The following is an 18,148-nucleotide window of genomic DNA, read 5'->3' as shown; positions in this document are numbered from 1 at the left end:
ACGTATCTGCCCAATCAACCAGGCTATCAATATCCTGCTGTATTGCCAGACACTGCTCCTCACTGCCTGCCAATCTAGCCATCTTGGTGTCATCAGCAAATTTGCAAAGTCCCCTAGTCACCACACTCCACCTGTTTGATCTTTTGTAAATTCTCTCTGTGATCCAAATTGTTACCTCTGGTTGGGGAGTTAATGCTGGTACATTGGATTTTCAATTCTATGAGTGCAGATTTGTCGCTATGTGTAAAGATAGAAGATTTCACACACAGAGTATTAGGAATAAACTGTATTCAAACGTCAGTCAAAGGGAGCTTCGTTCACAAAGCTGAAAAGCTGTTTGACGTCACAATGTTTTTACAAATGATTATTAACAGTTAATTACCACAGCTTGCAGTCAGCATCAATGATCTAAAGTTTTGTTAATTGTTCAATTCTTCAATTAATCATGAATGACCACACACCACAAAATACTCCAACTGGTTGTCTGAGCTCAAAGGTCAATAGCACTCAGTGGGTGAAGAATTTCACATGATCCACTTGCAATTTACAGTTGAAAATGTCATAAGTGCTTCAGTTACATAAAGTCTGTGGAAAACAAAGGTTGGAGTAGTGTTGCGTGATTTCCCAGTAACAAAATAAATCATCTTTCATGAAAAGGTGCTGCTTGAAGTATAGAAAATGCCTTCAGCCTTGATGCGATCCAGGATTGGTTGATAGATACCTTTGGTCAAAGGGCCGAACATTCCTTTTGTGGAGATTTCACCTGTTAACAACGCAATAAAATATTGAACAATGTAATGGTATCAGAAGCATCTCCAGCATGGTGATTATCTTTTTGAGGTGGGAGAGTTACAGGAAGGGAGGAATGAAAACCTTTGAGCAAGTTGTCCATGGGCAATAAAGATTGAAACATATTTGTACACGTGTAACACTCCCAATAGCCTCATGTGCAAAGTCAACAACTTTTGCTGCCATTACTTAAAAGATGTCTTGAGATAAACTTAGACAGAAATTACAGAAACTGATATTTATGTGCCTCATGAGCTTCCTTCCAATCTATTTCATTTTGCCCCATCAAAATAATATTCCATTTCTTTCTCTCCCATCTGTTTATTCAATTCCCTTTAAATGCGCCGGTGCTATTTTCCTCAACTCCCCCATATTACAGCATGCTCCACAATCTAACTGTGCTATTAGTAAAGAAGTTGCTCCTAAATTTCTTATTGGATTTACTGGTGACATTTTTTCTACTTTTGTCCCACTGTTTCAGATTCTCCAAGTAGAAAAATTTTCTATTCATTTACCTTTCATAATTTTGAAGTTGTCTATTAATGCTGGCATCATTTCAGATTGTATAATTATTGCACAACAGTCAAATTTTGCATTTCCTGAAATAGGAGCATGTGTAGAACTGTTGCCATTGTTAACAAATTACGGTGTATAGTTGGCATGTTATTCATGTTAGTTCAGTAACAAATATGGGAGAGTGATTCTTCCATCCCGCTGCAGGGAGCAGGGAGATTTAGGCAGCGCTGGACTAGCCCAACTTGCGCTCAGCGTTTGGCCACAAACCCATCTCCCAGTGCCAGATTTCCAACTGGAAATAGATGCAGCTGCACTTGCATCTGTTTTAAATGGCATATGTGGGCTCGGGACTGAAGGCTCTGGACCTGCTAGCACTGCCCACCTCTCACAACCACGCGCCCCCCCCCCCCCCCCCCCCCAAATACAAGGAGTGTTTCAATCTACTGGGGAACACTATAGCTCCCTGCATGTGGAGAGCTAGCGACCCAACTCCCCCACCCCCTGGAGTGAAGGGGGGATAATCTGGGCCGTCCAGAGGGTTGGTGGTGGGAGGATGCTCCCCTGGGCATTGGCATCTTGGCAACACCAGCCTGGGTTCTCAACACCTCCCAAGTGGCAAAGTGCCAATGCCCAGGGGGCACCTTGGCACTGTCCACCAAGCATCAGGCAATGCTAAGGGGGCAGGACCTGATGGAAGGGTGATTAGTGTGGGTGCGGGGTCCCACTGCCACTCTATAGTCAGGATCAGAGGGGAGGGAGGGAGGCCAGCAACCAGGGCTGGCCATCGAGGTGGGAGAACAAAGAACAAAGAATAGTACAGCACAGGAAACAGGCCCTTCGGCCCTCCAAGCCTGTGCCACTCATTTGTCCAACTAGACCATTCGTTTGTATCCCTCCATTCCCAGTCTGCTCATATGACTATCCAGGTAAGTCTTAATGATGCCAGCGTGTCTGCCTCCACCACTCTACTTGGCAGCGCATTCCAGGCCCCCAACACCCTCTGTGTAAAAAATGTCCCTCAGAGTTATACCTCGCCCCTCTCACCTCGAGCCTGTGACCCCATGTGATCGTCACCTCCGACCTGGGAAAAAGCTTCCCACTGTTCACCCTATCTATACCCTTCATAATTTTTTACACTTCTATTAGGTCTTCCCTCATTCTCCGTCTTTCCAGGGAGAACAACCCCAGTTTGCCCAATCTCTCCTCATAGCTAAGGCCCTCCATACCAGGCAACATCCTGGTAAACCTCCTCTGCACTCTCTCTAAAGCCTCCACGTCCTTCTGGTAGTGTGGTGACCAGAACTGGATGCAGTACTCCAAATGTGGCCTAACCACGCTCTATACAGCTGCAACATCAGACTCCAGTTTTTATACTCTATACCCCATCCCATAACAGGGCAGCCTCCTGGGGAGAAATTGGAGTCGGGGGGTGGTAGTCAAGGCTGGGCCTAGGCATTTTTGGGGGGGGGGGGGGGGCCACTGTTCAGGCCGTGGTGGGGTGGGGACCAACAGTGGCCCGCTCAGCGCTATGCTGCCGGCCTCTCCAGTGGGAATAGACCCTGTCCACTGAATGTTTACATGATTCACGCTAGGGCACTCAGCAGTGCAGAGTATAGGAGATTCTTCTCTGAACTCCCACTGAAAAAAAGTGTGATAATCTCCAGTGTTCACGCGAATATGACACTTTTTTTTGGGAGCACCACCCAAAGGTCTTCCCCACCCTCACGCAACACTTAACACTAGTCATTTGTCAGAATAGGTTTTATGTATAGATAACATTTTGGCAAACTGAATCCTTATCATTAATGGCATCTGCACAAGCCATTTTACCCCATAATCCTTCTTAACCAACAAATCGCTATGGTAATCATTGCTCTGATTGCAATATAGAAGTCAATTTGTACAAAGCAAGATCCCAGAAGCAACAAATGAGACAAGTTACCAGTTAATCTGTCGTCATAGTATTGAGGAAGGAACACTCCCCAGAACATTGAGAGAAAAGTGTGTTGAAATCTTTACATCTACCTGAATAGGCAAGCAACGTGTCAGCTGAAAGATAGCACCACCAGCACTGCAGCATTAACCCACACTATGACTCTAAATCCTTTGAATCCACAAACTTCTGGTAGTAAGGCTGGCGTATTCCTACTTCAGTACCAGTTTGACTGAGAGGGAGCCATTGTTCCTTGAAATCTATTTGTTTGGGATAGCGGGATTCCTTGTGCCAATTTGCATTAGGATCCTGGATTCTTCCCAGAAACAAAAGTAGAGTCCCTTGTAATAGAAAGAAACATTTATGAGATGCTCACACAATAATCCGTTTGAAGAAATGAAAATAATTTACCGTCTAAAACCATTTCAGCTCCAACAGCACAAGGATAGCCAACAGTTTTTGCCATTGCTGAGAAACCATTAACATCACCGTAGACCACCAGGCTATCGTGCTTAGTTTCCAGTTGACCTGAAGTGTGTCTAATGCCAACGTCATTCCGCAAGACAACCAGATCTCTTTCACCAGGAGCTGAAACAAAAAGGCAAATATCACAAATAGGGATTTCTGTATAATTTGGATCGCAACATGTTTACAAGTATGTATTGAAGATATAGGACCACTACTCCACTTTTACACATCTAAACACATTCCAGTTGAAAATCAATGAAGAAAATGCATCTTAGTCCATGCATTAAATAGGGATGGACAGATTACTCCAGTACATCCACGAGCTCTGCTTAATATAACGTAAAATATAGAGCAGATCGTACAACCAATTGAGCCTGCTCCCTCTATTAAATAAGATTGTGGCTTCTATTCCATATGAACTCCACTTTACCAGCCTACAAGTGATGTTCTTACTGACCAGAAATCTATTGATGTCAGCCTTGAATATTATCATAAACTGAAAATCACAGTCCTCTGGATAGAGAATTCCAAAGATTCACAACCATTGAGTGAGGAATTTTCACCAATGAATCTGTTTATACAGCCAGCCCCTGACCCTGAGGCAGTGACCCCTAAGCTCTCTAGAGAGCATTCACCCTCTCAAATCCTCTCAGAATTTGATAGATTTCAGTAAGATCATCTCTCATTCGAAAGCACAGGCCCATTCAACTCAATTTCTTCTGATCTTCTCACGTACAACCAATCTAGTGAACCTTTGCACGCCTCCCCTCCTCCCTCCAAGTATAGCTTTCCTTTGGTAAGGAGACTAAAAATGGACAAAACACTTCAGGTGTGGTTTCACCTAAGCTGTATTAAATTTCAACAAGAATCCTTTACTCTTTTTAAAAAATCATTCATGAAACATGAGTGTCACTGGCTGACCAGCATTTATTGCCCATCCCTAGTTGCCTGAGGGCAGTTGAGAGTCAACCACATTGCTGTGGCTCTGGAGGCACATGTAAGTCAGACCAGGTAAGGACAATAGATTTCCTTCCCTAAAGGACATTAGTGAACCAGATGGGTTTTTCTGACAACTAACAATGGTTTCATAGTCATCAGTAGATTCTAAATTTCAGGTTTTTTTTTAATTCAAAGTCCACCAGCTACCGTGGCAGGATTCAAACCTGAATATTCTGCTTTTCCAATCTTCCTACCAAAGTAAATAATTTCACAAATGCGCGCATTATATATCATCTCCCATCACTTTGCTCAATCACAAAACTTTGATCTATTTGTAATGTCTTTATGTTTTCCTTATAGCTTATTTGTTCCAAGCCTTGTATTGGTATCAATCTTGCACACATTACACTCAGTCCCCGCACCTGAGAAAATTCTTTGTTTAATCCCCTATCCGTCATTATCTGTTTCTTCTCTATCCACCATTACTTGCATTAAGCTATTAAATTATTCATGAAATACGACATTCAACACGTAGTATAAACATCTAGCAATTAAACAGCTGACTGGCATTTGAACACAGATATCAGATGTATTTTAGGTAAAAGATAACAAGCAATGCTGGTTCATTCAGTGCTGGCATCTTAACAGATTCATGAATAGACAGGAAATAGAAGGATATGGAGCATGTAGAGGCAAAAGGTTTTTAGTTTAGAAAGGTGTCATGTATCGGCACAGGCTTGGTAGGCCAAACGGCCTGTGGCTGTGCTGTACTGTTCTTTGTTTACTACAATCTCACCAAAAACTATGGCATCAATTCAGTATCCGTTGGGTGTTTGCTTACATTAGCATGACAGTGAGGTTACAGTGAAAATCCCATTTAATATGGCTATTTTGCTAGAATGCAGAAGCAAAAATGAACTACAAAATAACTACAACACAACCAAACCTCACAAAATGATCTATCAAAATCTTTCATCAGTTCTGATGAAAGATCATCTTGATCTGAAACTTAACTCTTCTATTTTTGTCTCTTCACATATGCTGCTGACCTGTTGTGTATTTCCAGCACTTTGTTTTGTTATTTCAGATTTCTCACATCTGCAGAATTTTGATTTTGTATTACTTACAAAATAATCCCCAATTATATTAGGGTGTTGCAAATGTTTTTATAAACTCGTGCTACATGTGTGAACATATTTACCTATCAATTTTTAATTGTGAGTTTGTTTCTCCTGTAGGTTGCAAATAGTAAGGACAGTTTTGCAATATGTAGTGCTAACATGTATGTTTGCTTCGAACAAAGATCATGCTTGTTGAATAACTTAGGCTCAATACAAACTCATACAAATGTAGGATTCCCAATGTATTATGGCATTAGAGAGGAAAGCTATAATAGAGAATTGCAAATGCTATTACAAAGAATGGATTTATAATTATCTACACAGGGGGATCAACCCATTCCTGAAATCAAGGTAGAAAGTTACTGTTAGAATCTGAAGAACTTTTCAAATGATCAAAACCACAATACGAACATTTTAAACACGTACATGATCATCTTCACCAAAAGACATGCAGAGAAAATCACTTTTGTAACATATCTGCAGTTTTTACTTATTATGTTGGTGCGGCGGCAGCACAGTGGTTAGCACTACTGCCTCACAGCGCCAGGGACCCGGGTTGATTCCCGGTTTGGGTCATTGTGTGGAATTTACACATTCTCCTTGTGTCTGTGTGGGTTTCCTCTGGGTGCTCCACTTTCCTCCCACAGTCCGAAAGATAAGAACATAAGAAATAGGAGCAGGAGTAGGCCATCTAGCCCTTCGAGCCTGCCCCGCCATTCAATAAGATCATGGCTGATCTGAAGTGGATCAGTTCCACTTTCCCGCTTTCTCCCCATAACCCTTAATTCCCTTGTCTATCAAAAACCTATCTACCCGTGACTTAAATGTATTTAGCGAGGTAGCCTCCACCACTTCAACGAGCAGAAAATTCCAGAGATTCACCACCCTTTGAGTGAAGAAGTTCCTCCTCAACTCTGATCTAAACTGCTTCCCCCTTATCTTGAGGCTGTGCCCTCTAGTCCTGCTATTCTTTCTAAGCGGGAAGAATGTCTCTACCTCTACCCTATCCGTCCCCTTCATTATCTTATACGTCTCTATAAGATCCCCCCTCATCCTTCTAAATTCCAACGAGTACAGACCCAGTCTATTTAGTCTCTCTTCATAGTCCAACCCCCTCATCTCCAGTATCAGCCTAGTAAACCTCCTCTGCACTCCGTCCAAGGCCAATATATCCTTCCACAAGTGTGGCGACCAAAACTGCACACAGTACTCCAGCTGCGGCGTCACCAGTACCCTGTACAGTTGCAGCAAGACCTCCCTACTTTTATATTCTACTTTTATATTCTGTGCTGGTTAGGTGGATTGGCCATGCTAAATTCTCCCTCAGTGTACCCGAATAGGTGCTGGAGTGTGACGACTAGGGGATTTTCACAGTAATTTCATTACAGTGTGAATGCAAGCCTACTTGTGACTAATAAATAAACTTTACTTTAAGTTTAAATATTGAAGTACGCATGAATCCTTCAAAGATGATTCCCACAATATACCTGAAACATCAGAGAAAAACACAATATTGTTAAGGAATACTAAATATGTGCCAATTTGTTACTTTTGACAACATCTTTTATGCAGGCATGTTGCTACCTAGCTTTATGCCCCAATATGAATGCATTGATTTTAAAAGATGGATGAACTTGCCTTGGAAGTCTCATTATTTTAAAAGCAAAATCATAGACTTATAATTAGCAAAAGAACTAAGGGAAAAGATAGGGACTTTGGGCCAGAATTCTCCACATGTTCATGTTGGTGGGATTCTCCTGTCCCATTGGCAGCACACCCCCACCTGTGGTTTCACAGCGGCGTGGGGTGACCTCAATGGAAAATCCCATTGACGGGGCCGGAACCAAACAATCCCGCCACTAGTAAACAACACGTCACCTTCCACCTCTGGAGAAACACACGGCTGGGAGATGGCAAAATCTCCCCTGTGGTTTTTCTGATGGTTCAGGATGTACAAGGTAAAAGGACAATGGATGCAGATTCAAGGGTAATTTTCAAAAGTGAACTTTTGAACACTTGAAAAGGAAAATTTTCCAGGGCTTTGGGGAAAAGAAATATCAGAATGAGAATGTTCAGATGTACAGGGCCTGATTTTAAATCTGTGAAAGTACTTTAGTTATGAAGCTTGATTGTGGAGCTCTTTCAAGACTGGTCCTGGTACATGAGGAATGGCATAGATATTTAACCTCATTCAATCCAAAATGGACAATTTGAACTGAGGTGAAATGGATGAATTGTCCTCTCAAAAATAGAATGCCAGTTAAAAGTTTATTAAAAAGTTTATTTATTAGTGCCACAAATAGGCTTACATTAATACTGCAATGAAGTTACTGTGAAAATCCCCTAGTTGCCACACTCTGGCGCCTGTCTGGGTACACTGAGGGAGAATTTAGCATGGTCAATGCATCTAACCAGCATATCTTTCAGACTTTGGGAGGAAACCGGAGCAGCTGGAAAAAACCCATGCAGACATGGGGAGAACATGCAGACACCACACAGACAGTGACACAAGCTGGGGATTGATCCTGGGTCCCTGGCACTGTGAGGCAGGTTAGCTATTGGCTCAGATCTACTCTAGGATATTATAATACATAAAACCGAGCCTCAAAGTCTTGCTGTTCACACATTCCATCTGTTGAGGATTAAGCCAAATAATATATGGTGGGCACTCAAATCTTTCAATTTTTTTATTAACCTGCTAGCAAGGAGAATAGACTCAGTGAACAGTGAATTTCACTATGGTGTTCTGTTGATCTATGCAGATACTTAGCAGTTATAGTTAATTACAGCAAATTAGGAATGAGCAACTTTCTAATCCTTCATTTGCATACATAGTCCACCAATCATAACATAGCTTTTTGCTCTTTCTTAGCAACAGAAAACCACTTTCTCCATTAGTGTAATTATGTCAACATATCTCATTATTTGATAATTGTCACATTAAATTGTTCTTTGTTTTCATCTTGTGTCCCAGCCTGGAATGTTGTGTTTATGAAACGGATGCAAGATTAGATTAGTCTCTTATCCTAAGCACTGGCCTCACTGAAGGCCTAGTAGGCTAATAATCATTTTCCATTACTTAACAGAGTTGTTTGTTATAACTTAATTTCCACACATCAATTATACAAACTTGTTATTGTACAATTTTACTTAAACATTGCAAATGTCAAGCCCCCTCATGATTTGGAATATCTCTATCAAATCTCCTCTTGGCCTCCTTCTCTCCAAGAAGAACAGTCCCACCCTCTCCAAATCTATCCTCATAACTGAAGTTTCTCATCTCTGGAACCATTCTTGTAAACCTCTTCTGCACTCTCCAATGCATTCATGTCCTTCCCATAGTATGGCACACAGAACTCTATGCAATATTCCAGCTGAGGTCTAACTAGTGTTAAATGTTAGTGTTAGGGTGGGAAAGACCTTTGGGTGATGCTCTTAATGAGCACAAGGAAAGTACCCTTCAGAAAGTACCCCACTTTCTGCCCGAGAGCAGCCTCACAATGAAAGCTCCTGGGCTGTTTGCCGTTAATTGGTCATTTAAGGACCTCAACAGACGCAAGGATGGGAGATTTGCCTGAGGTGTTTCCTGCCCCCATAATATGGGAGGCAGGCTGGAGGTGGGTGGGAAGGTAGGGTTTCCATTTTATTTTACAAAACCCCCTCCTACCCTCAAATTCACCAGCAAGGGACTGAAAAATCCCTCCCCCCTCAGTTTCTTCCATTATACCCAATATGACTAGAATGCAAAAGCACTGTGACATGCTTTGGAAAGTCATTACAGATGCTATATTTATGCAAATGCTTCAATTGTTAGTATTCATTCAACGTACAACACCAATAACAGAAAATAATTCTTCATACCATATTCCTCTAAAATAAAATATCCACTAATCTTCAATGACATTGCTCATAAATCATTTGAAGAGATACTGACATGAAATCAGATTCAGTAGCTAAGACATCTGCTATTCCTTGTCCTTGAACTGAACATAAACATCCAGGACATCAACTTAGCTAAATCTTCAATTTAAGCTTAATTATTAGTGTCACAAGTAGGTTTGCATTAACACTGCAATGAAGTTACTGTGAAAATCCCCTAGTCACTACACTCCAGTGCCTCTTTAGGTACATTGAGGGAGAATTTAGTATGGCTAATGCAGCTAAACAGCATGTCATTCAGGCTGCGGGAGGAAACTGGAGCACCCGGAGGAAACCCATGGGGTGAACGTGCAGATTGCACACAGACAGTAATCCAAGCCGGAAATTGAACCTGAGTCCCTGGCACTGTGAGGCAGCAATGCTGTCCACTGCGCCACCCAGTTAGCACCTTGTAAACACTAGGGCCAGAATTCTCCCATCCCGTTTGCCACTGGAAGTTTAATGGTTGGATTGTGGAGAATGTGAAATGCCATTGACGGTCAGATAGGAATTTCCAGTTTTTAGACCAGAGCGGCCAGAGAATTCCACCCTCCGTCTTTCAATTTTGTAGGTTATGCCTTCATGTCTTCTCTCTCATTTTCATTCACTCCTAAAATATTGAAAAACACACAGTAGCTACATTCAGTGATGCTTATGCATGAGAAAATATAATCCTCTACTTACCATAGGCAAGTTTGGGCTCGATGTGCTTTGCAAAAGTCTCCAGAAGGCTCTGTTCTTTCTGTACAGGTTTGTCTTCCAAAATACCTAGCCTTTATTGAAAGCACATCAATGTCACTACATGCAATGGAGGCATTTCACAAAATGTGCCAATTAAAATAATCCTTTCCAATAAGGTGTTAGGTCTAGTAAGTTGGAATACAGACAAGCTACATCCTTAAGTGGTGGAATGACTCAACATGATGTCCTCTGTCCCAGCATGCCTTGGGTGATATGAACAGAGCAGAGAGACAGAGAGAGAGAATTTAAAAATAATAAAAAGAGAGAAGAGATCAAAAGGATAGTTAAACTGATTCAATATGGGGGCTGAATTCTGACACCAACATTACCATTTGAATCATAGAATACCTACAGTACAAGAGGAGGCCATTCAGCCCATTGAGTCTGCACTGACCCCAATCCCACCCAGGCCCTATCCCCATAACCCCACACACTTACCCTACCAGCCCCCCAACACTAAGTGGCAATTTAGTATGGCCAATCAACCTAATCCACACAGTTTTGGACTGTGGGAGGAAACTGGAACACCCAGAGGAAACCCATGCAGACACAGCGGGAATGTGCAAACTCCACACAGTGAGCCAAGCCTGGAATCAAACCCCGGTCCTTGGCGCTGTGAGGAAGCAGTGCTAACCACCGCGCCACCATGCGGTAATTTTGATAGAAACTCCACAGAACCATAGGACTCTTGCAGAGAATCAAGCCACCTCTGCACAACCAGTAGAATCTGAGAAAGCTCACTATCCTGTCCCCTCAACAAGTACACAAAAACATTTAATGTTTTAAAACAGGAAAAATGCTTACTGTTCAATAGAGCTTTTACAGTAATTAGAAACATGCGTTTCAATTGTGAAGACTTCTGTCAGTGCTAAGTTGTTCAAATCTAATAAACATCTGACAACTCTCCCTTCTCCAAACAACCTTGAAGATGGAGAGTTTGGGTCTTAAGAAGCCCCTCCCATCTCAAGCCCCATCCCCTCCAGCAATGTGTACATCCAGACTGCTAGATTGAGTGTCACACAAATGCCAAAAGTGCTAGCTCAAGAAGGAATAAAACGTACATGTGGTTAAGTCAATCGTTAACGCATCAGCTCTTCATGACAGATCAGTGTGAACTGAGTACCACTGGCACTGAGAGAGCAATCTGCCATTGCCCCAATTCTCTGGACAATCACAGGGTGTGAGAGCTTCAGGAGACCAACAGCAGAGAGAAAAGAAACAATGCTTGTCTCACCATGTCAGAGTGTTCATTCTGTGATCATCTCTTCCAATCTTATCATAGACAGCTTCTTGGAGGCTTTGCAAATTGCTGGATGATGGAATTCCCACCAGCTCACACATGAGCTCTCTCTGTACAAACAGAAGAGTTTTAAATAGTCTGACTAGAATAATGAGCTGTGACTACAGGGACAGAGGCAACAAAGGCAGGGAAAAGAGGAAGAGAAAGCCACAACAAAACATACTTATACTATTCACATGCTACACTGATACACATTTTTTTAAAATTAAGCATGCCATTGCTTGCTGGGCAAACTCTGAACACAATGTGAACACTGTCTTTATTTTCAGTGACAAGTTCCACACAAATATGAACTGTTGGTTTATCACATGTAAGAGCAAGGCATGCAACCTGAGAAGTAAAACTGGAGGAAGTTGCACAGATGTTGGGACTGTAGCAACCCCAGACCCTCCCCTTGAAAACTATTTGAAAACAAGGTTATGTGTCATGATGCCACAGGGGATGATCAATTGTTTTCCCTATGAGCCTCATTGAGTATGAGCTCCCCTATGAGACAAGTGGAGGCTCTCCCAATAGGGAAACAATGGGGAGGTTTAGAACCAGCTGGGTCCACTCAGGCCAGCAGTCGATATACTCAGAACTGATCTGCGCTTTGCAGCTGTTGAAAGGCATTCAAATAACACTGTAAATAAAAGAGTGATGGGAACACAAAAACATTGAATGTATTCAAGCGGCGGCTAGATATAGCACTTGGGGTGAATGGAATCAAAGGTTATGGGGAAAAAGCAGGATTAGGCTATTGAGTTGGATGATCAGCCATGATAGTAATGAATGGTGTAGCAGGTTGAAGGTCCAAATGGCCTTCTCCTGCTCCTATCTTCTATGTTTTTATAGAAGACTGGCCTTGGTAAGATTATTACATTGGCAACGAGGAATAAAGCGAGTTTATTCTCTAACCCTCTGGTAAGGAATATACCTCTTTTAGGGAAACTTGAAGCCTGGGCCCAGAATGCTGAGCGCATGCATTACCTTTTTCAGATCAACAGTATTGAGGGGGACAAGAAGCAAAAAGTGATTACATGTGGGGTCCCGACCATAAGTATAATAAAAAGCCTGACCTACTGAGATGATCCTGACTCCAAAACCTTCAATGAATTGGTGGACTTGCTTAAAAATTATTATGACACAAAATCTTCTATGATACTTCAGTAATACTGATTTAACATAGCAGGATTAACCACTGGGGATTCTGCACCAAATTTCTGACCAGGCTGCGAAAATTGGCAGAGCACTATGAATTTGAGACACACTTGAACGACATATTGCGAGATAGGCTGGTCTGCAGAATTAATGAGCTGATAGTCCAAAAATAATTATTGGCAGAACCCAACTTGGATCTAAAGAAGACAATTAGATAACTCAATCAATAGAGAATACAGAGAAAGGGGCTCAGGAATTACAGGCAACGTCTGATAACAGTGTCCTCTAACTGGGGGGAGGGGCCTCATGCAAAGTCCATTCCTCAACTAAGAACAATGTTATCTGTAAAATATCCCAGCATCCCTGCTAGTGGCAGAGCCTGGCACTAAAGGGAAGTCAGGGACAGCCTTCAGGATCCGAGGAAGTCTTTTCCAGAAGGTTGTAGATGCCAGGCAGTAGACTACTGCAAGTTCAGCAGAAGACCACAATCAAAGCTAAGATATAGCGGCAGTCAAAACATGTGCTATTTTGAGCAAAGGCCAAGGCCAGTACTGGACCGTACCTTACAGAAAAGCCCACAACCAGGGACAATGCAATGAAATTGCATCTCCACGACAAAGGTTGCCCCATAATGGTGGTGTTGTTAGTAAATGGTCACACATTGAAAACAGAAGTGGATACAGAGCCTCCGTTCTCTGCTATCAAGGAGCAGATTTATCACCTATGGGCTGGTATTGAGCCCCTGAACTTAGAAAACACAAGGCCAGGCTGGCCACCTACAGATAAGGACTATTGCGGATAAAGAACATCACAGCAAACCTAATGACTTACAGGTACAGTCAGCTTGACTTCCACTTATCATTTCAAGAGGACAAGGAACTAGCCTTATGGGGAGAGATTGGCTCCAAAGCATCGGATTGAACTGGCTGAAGGTGCAGGGGAACTCTACGTAGTCATTAATGACCCTGAAGCCTTCCAAGAAGCACTTGGAAAAATAAGGGGAACCAAAGCTAAGATCTCCTTCCACCCTGATACTATGCATATGTATTTTAGAGCAAGACCAGTTCTATATTTCCTATTGGAAAAGATAGAGACAGAACTAGAATGGCTGGAAAGCTGGGCATCATAATATCCATACAGTTCGCATAGTGGGCTCAACTGTTGTACCTGTCATTAAGCTGGATAAATCACTCTGACTTTGTAGAGATGATAAGCTTATTGTCAATAGGGTTTCTAAGCTTGGCAGATATCCCATGCCCCAGATTGAAAGCCTGTACACCAGGTAAACTGGAAACCAAGCATTTTCAAAGTTAGACATGAGCCATGTATCTCCAACTTGAATTGGATGAGCCTTCCCGAAAGTATGTAACAATTAATATGCACAAGGGCCTACAAGAGTACACTTGCCTGCCTTTAGTGTCTCGTTTGCATGCGCCATTTCTCAATGGGTCGTGGAGAACAACATCAGTGAGTGATGTTGTGGACATCAGGTAGTGGTGTTCCTGGACAATGTCTTGGTTACTGGAACTTTGGAACACGAACACCTGGAATAGGTCTTACAGCAATATTTGGAGGTTGAGGTATGTCTGAAAAGGGAAAAATGCGTCTTCCAAGCAAGTGCCATGACCATTTTGGGCTATCGGGTGGACAGCAAGGATCTTTATCCAATGAAAGACAAGGTGAGGGGCATTAAGGAGGTGCCAACTCCATGGAACCCTGCGGAATTGAAATTCTTCTTGGGGTTAGTGAATTATTACAGGAAGTTTATTCCTAATTTAGCTTCTTTGCTGGCTTCCCTGTGCGCCCTATTACGGAACTATCAAAGGAGGTCTGAGGGTGGTGGGGGGGTTGGGTGGTGGGGACTGGGCACTGCAGCTGGAGACTTTCAACAGTGTCGAAGAGCAACTTATGTCCTATAATTTATTGGCTAATTTTGACCCGAAAAAATACATTATCTTGACATGCAATGCCTCTCTTGTTGAGTTGGGACAATACTGGTGCATCACTGGAGAGATGGAACAGAAGCCTATTGCATAGGACCTTCTCGGACACTGAGGTGAGGTATTCCCAGATCAAGAAAGAGGCATTGGCAGTTGTCTTTGGGATTAAAAAATTCCATCAATACATCCGTTAGTTGCTTCAACATAGTGACTGATTATAAACCATAGTTGGAACTTTTTAAGAACATAAGAAATAGGAGCAGTAGTAGGCCATCTAGCCCCTCGAGCCTGCCCCGCCATTCAATAAGATCATGGCTGATCTGTCGTGTCTCAGTTCCACATTCCCGCCCTCTCCCCATAACCCTTAATCCCCTTGCCTATCAACCCGCGTCTTAAATATATTTAGTGAGGCAGCCTCCACCACTTCAACGGGCAGAGAATTCCAGAGATTCACCACCCTTTGAGTGAAGAAGTTCCTCCTCAACTCTGTTCTAAACTGCCCCCCCCTTTATCTTGAGGCTGTGCCCCCTAGTCCTACTGTCCTTTCTGAGCGGGAAGAGCCTCTCCACCTCTATCCTATCCATCCCATTTATCATCTTATATGTCTCAATGAGATCTCCCCTCATTCTTCTAAACTCTAACGAGTACAAGCTTAGTTTATTCAGCCTCTCCTCATAGCTCAACCCCCTCAACTCTGGTATCAGCCTAGTAAACCTCCTCTGCACTCCCTCCAAGGCCAAAATATCCTTGCGTAAGTACGGCGACCAAAACTGCACACAGTACTCCAGCTGCGGCCTCACCAGTGCCCTGTACAGTTGCAGCAAGACCTCCCTACTTTTATATTCAATCCCCCTCGCTATGAAGGCCAGCATCCCATCCGCCTTCCTGACCACCTGCTGCACCTGCAGGCTGGGTTTTTGCGACTCATGCACAAGGACCCCGAGGTCCCTCTGCACCGTCGCATGCTGCAGTTTTTTGCCATGTATGATGATGTAAAGACATCAAAGCAATATACCCCATTGCCTTTGCCCGGATATTTACAAGATGCCAGTAACGCCTTGTTACTGGCGTCTTATAAATACCTCCTAGATCACCACCCTGGGGCCCAAATACCTAACGCTGATACACTGAGTTGTCTGCTGTTGCCCGGAGGTCTGACTTCACCACTAGCTATGGAAGAAGTCATGATGGCCCTCAACTTTTTGGACACCTTGCCAATATCTCCAAAACAATCAAAGACTGAACCAATCCTGTCTACGTTAAAAAACATAATGCTGCATAGTGATTCAGAGGACAAGAAGGTGGTCGTAGTTTACAGGAAGATACAGGTGGGCTGGTCAGATGGGCAGGGCAGTGGCAGATGGTATTTAATCCTGATAAGTGCAAGGTGATGCAGTTTAGAGGAAGTAACAAGACAGGGGACTATTAAATGAATGACAGGACACCAGGAAGTTCAGTGAACAGATGGATCTTGGGGTACTTATTTACAGATCCCTGAAAGCAACAGAGCAGGTGAATAGACAGTTAAGAAGGCATATATATTTATCAATTATGCCATAGAGTGTAAGAGCAAGGAGGTAATGTTGGAGCTGTACAGAACATTAGTTAGGTCACAGCTGGAGTACTGTGTGCAGTTCTGGTCACCTCACTATAGGAAGGATGTGATTGCATTGGAGGGGGTACAGAGGAAGTTCACCAGGGTGTTGCCTGGGATGGAGCATTTGAGCTATAAGGAGAGATTGGATAGGCTTAGATTTTTTTCTCTAGAGCAGGGAAGGCTGAGAGGGACATGATTGAGGTGTGTAAGATTATGGGAGGTATGGACAGGCTGAATAGGAAGCAACTTGGTTTAGGGGTCAATCACAAAGTGGCATAGTTTTAGAGTAAGGGACAGGAGATTGAGAGGGGATTTGAGAAAAGGAACCACTCAGAGGGTGGTGGGAATCTGGAATGCACTGCCTAAGAAGGTAGCAGAGTCCAGAAACCTTACAATCTTTAATAAGTATTTGGACGTGCATTTGAAACAGCTTAAGGATATGGGACAAATGCTGGAAAATGGGATTGGAGCAACTTTAGCAGTAATTATTGTCGGTGCAGGCTTGATGAGCCAAAGGACCTTTTCTGCGCTGTACGGTTCTATGAAACCCAATACAACTGTTTTTCCAGTTAAGAAGGATGAATGTCATGAACAGACACAAAAGAGAAAGATAAATGCCAACCAAATAAAATATCCAATAATACTTTTACTGTCAAAAATAGATAAAATGGAGCAGTGATATCAAAATAGTTTCAGTAATTCTGAAAAAGCTACATATCAGAACATCTGGAGAAAAATGATTAAAATGAATTACAAAATGGCTCAAAGATTGGCCCAGATGTTGTTAGTAATAGAGTGGTTTAATTCAGAAATAGGATTAAAGACTGCATTCTGCATTTTTGCACGCATCATTACGACACATCTGAGTATCCAAAACCCTCAGAATAATCCTGCAGAAACATCCCGCGCAAAAAGCTATGAAATAAAGGGACATACCCAGGTGATCGGAGGAGCTTCAGGACTGAGCAGATGGCTTGGGTCAGGATTGATCAATCCCAGTTTGTGAAATCCTTTCACCGTATTTGCATATCCCTGAAAGAGGACAAAGGACAATGTCAATTTGTAGTCAGATGTTTCATTCCGGGCCGCACTACAAATTACAAAAATTGTCAGCAGATTAAACCTCATCCAGGGTCAATCTCATTTAAGATGCTTGACATTGTTTCCCTCTGGGATGGTGGGCGGCTGTTGGGTGAATATTTAATGAATCAACTTGTTGGCTTAGAAGATGAAAATAGTTAAATCTTTCTTTTGCGGAGCATGAAAGCCAATTCCCTAAATCCTCTGTAATCTTCCTGGGGGATCCACTCATGCAAGAGGCACTGGGTTATTGCACATATGGATCTGGCATAGAAAACAGATGCTGATATTAAACAGGTAACAAGAAATAATCTAAAGGAAAATAGGCCTATTACAAGTCATGGCTATAAGGTGACACATAAGCCCTCCAACTGTGTCTGGGAGAAAGAGTAAATGCAAAGAACAAAAGGTGAAACTGCAGAATAATTTTTTTGTGAAACACAAAGACAAGAACCAGATTTCTAAATTAACAATCAGCATTAGTAAATCAGATACTTCAGCTCTGTAAAAAAAAGTAAAACATGACAGATGGTTCAGTAATAGTGAAGATATCCAGAATAGGAGGAAAGCCAATAACAACAACTTGTGTTCATAAAGCACGGTTAACATAGTTAAAAAAAACCTGAGGCAGCATCGGGGGACATTATCAGAGAAAGTTTCACACTG

At 42.5% G+C, this 18,148-nt stretch overlaps 1 protein-coding gene across 4 annotated transcripts in view; it reads right to left on the bottom strand.

Moving 5' to 3' along the window:
* Positions 1 to 271: 271 nt before the first annotated feature.
* Positions 272 to 18,148, bottom strand: part of aass (aminoadipate-semialdehyde synthase) — a 103,161-nt gene continuing 85,284 nt past the window's right edge. For all 4 annotated transcript variants that reach the window (XM_080190804.1, XM_080190803.1, XM_080190806.1 and 1 more), the window contains 5 exons: positions 17,339 to 17,434; positions 11,660 to 11,775; positions 10,369 to 10,457; positions 3,650 to 3,826; positions 272 to 763 (listed from right to left, as the gene is read on the bottom strand). In XM_080190804.1, the coding sequence (XP_080046930.1) occupies positions 648 to 763; positions 3,650 to 3,826; positions 10,369 to 10,457; positions 11,660 to 11,775; positions 17,339 to 17,434 (594 nt within the window). In that variant the 3' untranslated portion in view covers positions 272 to 647. The remainder of the gene's footprint in view (positions 764 to 3,649; positions 3,827 to 10,368; positions 10,458 to 11,659; positions 11,776 to 17,338; positions 17,435 to 18,148) is intronic.

The sequence above is a fragment of the Carcharhinus amblyrhynchos genome, chromosome 6, assembly GCF_965287045.1.
Source record: "Carcharhinus amblyrhynchos chromosome 6, sCarAmb.v2.hapA, whole genome shotgun sequence".
NCBI lineage: Eukaryota > Metazoa > Chordata > Chondrichthyes > Carcharhiniformes > Carcharhinidae > Carcharhinus > Carcharhinus amblyrhynchos.
The sequence above is the reverse complement of the archived record's forward strand: the minus strand, read 5'-3'. Positions and strand labels throughout refer to the sequence as shown.